Source organism: Empidonax traillii, unplaced genomic scaffold, assembly GCF_003031625.1.
Source record: "Empidonax traillii isolate 1590-97213 ecotype Southwest subspecies unplaced genomic scaffold, ASM303162v1 scaffold2333:size27116, whole genome shotgun sequence".
Classification (NCBI taxonomy): domain Eukaryota; kingdom Metazoa; phylum Chordata; class Aves; order Passeriformes; family Tyrannidae; genus Empidonax; species Empidonax traillii.
In genome coordinates, this window is record NW_020957526.1 from 10865 (window position 1) to 13328 (window position 2464).

The 2464-nt window shown below is 59.0% G+C and overlaps 1 protein-coding gene across 1 annotated transcript in view; it reads right to left on the reverse strand.

Moving 5' to 3' along the window:
* Nucleotides 1-2464, reverse strand: part of LOC114071846 (spectrin beta chain, non-erythrocytic 4-like) — a gene marked incomplete at both ends in the record, with an annotated part of 19736 nt that overhangs the window by 10821 nt on the left and 6451 nt on the right. Inside the window, 3 exons of the mRNA XM_027909727.1 lie at nucleotides 276-388; nucleotides 1493-1608; nucleotides 2255-2335. Of these exons, the coding sequence (XP_027765528.1) occupies nucleotides 276-388; nucleotides 1493-1608; nucleotides 2255-2335 (310 nt within the window). The remainder of the gene's footprint in view (nucleotides 1-275; nucleotides 389-1492; nucleotides 1609-2254; nucleotides 2336-2464) is intronic.

The following is a 2464-nucleotide window of genomic DNA, read 5'->3' on the forward strand; positions in this document are numbered from 1 at the left end:
GGTGGACCAAGGGATGAACCAAAGGATGGACCAAGGGGTGGACAAAGGGATGGACAAAGGGATGGACCAAGAGATGGACCAAGGGGTGGACCAAGGGATGAACCAAAGGATGGACCAAGGGGTGGACAAAGGGATAGACCAAAGGATGGACCAAGGGGTGGGACATTCCATGGACAAAGAGATGGACCAAGGGGTGGCCCAAGGGGTGGGACCCTCCCATCCCAATCCACCCCCATCCCAATCCACCCCCATCCCAAATCCCAATCCACCCCCACCTTCCCGATGCGCTTCCCCTCCACGGCCAGCGCCTTCATCTTGGAGAAGTAGTGGTAGAAGGACACGACGTAGGTGATGATGGACTTCTCATCGGGGTCCTCCATGTTCACGTCTGCTTGGGGGGGGGTGGGGGGAGGGGGGCAAAGGTCACCCCTTCCCAAAAATCCCGTCCCTCCGGCTCCCAATCATCAGGCACCCCTCCCCCCACCCACCCACCCTGGGTCCAGCAGGTCATCCCACCCCACCCCCACCCCCACCCCCAAAACTGGGGGAGATGGAGATGGATGGAGGGATGGACAGATGGACAGAGGGACACATGGATGGATGATGGACTGATGGACAGATGATGGACAGATGGACAGATGGACACATGGACGGATGATGGACTGATGGACAGATGGACACATGGATGGGCGGACAGATGGACAGGACAGATGGATAGAGAGATGGACAAATGGACAGGACAGATGGACAGATGGATGGACAGATGATGGACAGATGGACAGATGGAAAAATAGACCGATGGGCAGATGATGGACAGATGATGGACTGATGATGGACAGATGGACAGATGGACAGTTGATGGACAGATGGACAGTTGATGGACAAATGGACAGGACAGATGGACACATGGATGGACAGATGATGGACAGATGATGGACAGATGGACAGATGGACAGAATAGATGGACAGGACAGATGGACAGATGGACAGGACAGATGGACAGATGGACAGGTGGACAGAATAGATGGACAGGACAGATGGACAGATGGACAGGTGGATAGATGATGGGCAGACGATGGACAGATGGGCAGATGATGGACAGATGGACACAGGGACAGATGATGGACAGATGGACACATGGACAGATGGACAGATGGGCAGTTGATGGCCAACTGGACAGATGATGGACAGAGGGACACATGGACAGATGGACAGCTGATGGACAGATGGACACATGGCCAGCTGGACAGATGGCCAGCTGATGGACAGATGGACAGATGATGGACAGATGAACAGATGAACAGATGGACAGCTGATGGACAGATGGACACATGGCCAGCTGGACAGATGAACAGCTGATGGACAGGACTGATGGACACATGGACAGCTGGACAGATGGACAGCTGATGGACAGATGGACACATGGACACATGGACAGATGGACACATGGACAGATGGACAGATGGACACATGGCCAGCTGGCCAGCTGTACCCTCGGGGTCGAGCAGCTTGCTGAGCCCCAGGTGCTGCTCGGCCGTGTTGAAGGCCACCTGCAGGTTGTGGGTGGCGTTGGACTTGGTCAGCTTGGCGAAGTCCACGAGGTCCGGCCTGGGAAGGGGTCACAGAGGTCACCTTGACCCCCTCCCCCAACCCCCACCACCTTCCCTTGTCCAGCGAGGTCCCACCAGGCCTTTGGGGTCAATCAGGAACCCCAGGAGGTCCCACCACCCACTCAAAGAGGTCCCACCACCCACAGGGAGGTCCCACCAGGCCTTTGGGGTCAATCAGGAACCCCAGGAGGTCCCACCACCCACAAGGAGGTCTCTCCACCCCTCCCTGGTCAAGGAGGAGCTCAAGGAGGTCCCACCACCCACAGGGAGGTCCCATCAGCCCTCCCTGGTCACTGAGGAACCCCAGAAGGTCCCCCCACCCTTTCCTGGTCACTGAGGAGCTCGAGGAGGTCCCACCACCCACAGGGAGGTCCCACCACCCACGAGAAGGTCCATCCGCCCCTCCCAGGTCAAGGAGGTCCCGCCACCCTTCCCTGGTCACTGAGGAACCCCAGGAGGTCCCACCAGCCCTCCCTGGTCACTGAGGAACCCCAGGAGGTCCCACCAGCCCTCCCTGGTCACTCAGGGACCCCAGGAGGTCCCACCAGCCCTCCCTGGTCACTCAGGGACCCCAGAAGGTCCCCCCAGCCCTCCCTGGCCCAGGATCAGGTGGTGACCCCCTCAGTTGTCCCCCTCCCCCCCACCTGTGCCGGTGGATGAGGGCATTGAAGGCCAGGCCGTCCCTCCAGCTGGTGGTGAAGTTCTGGATGTTCACCTCGGGGTACCTGGGGGGGACAGGGGGGGTCAGGGGGGTCCATCTTACCCTTGAGGGGTCCATCCCACCCCAGAAGGTCCATCCCACCCCAGGGGGTCCATCCCACCCCCCGGGGATGGTGATGATGATGATAATGATG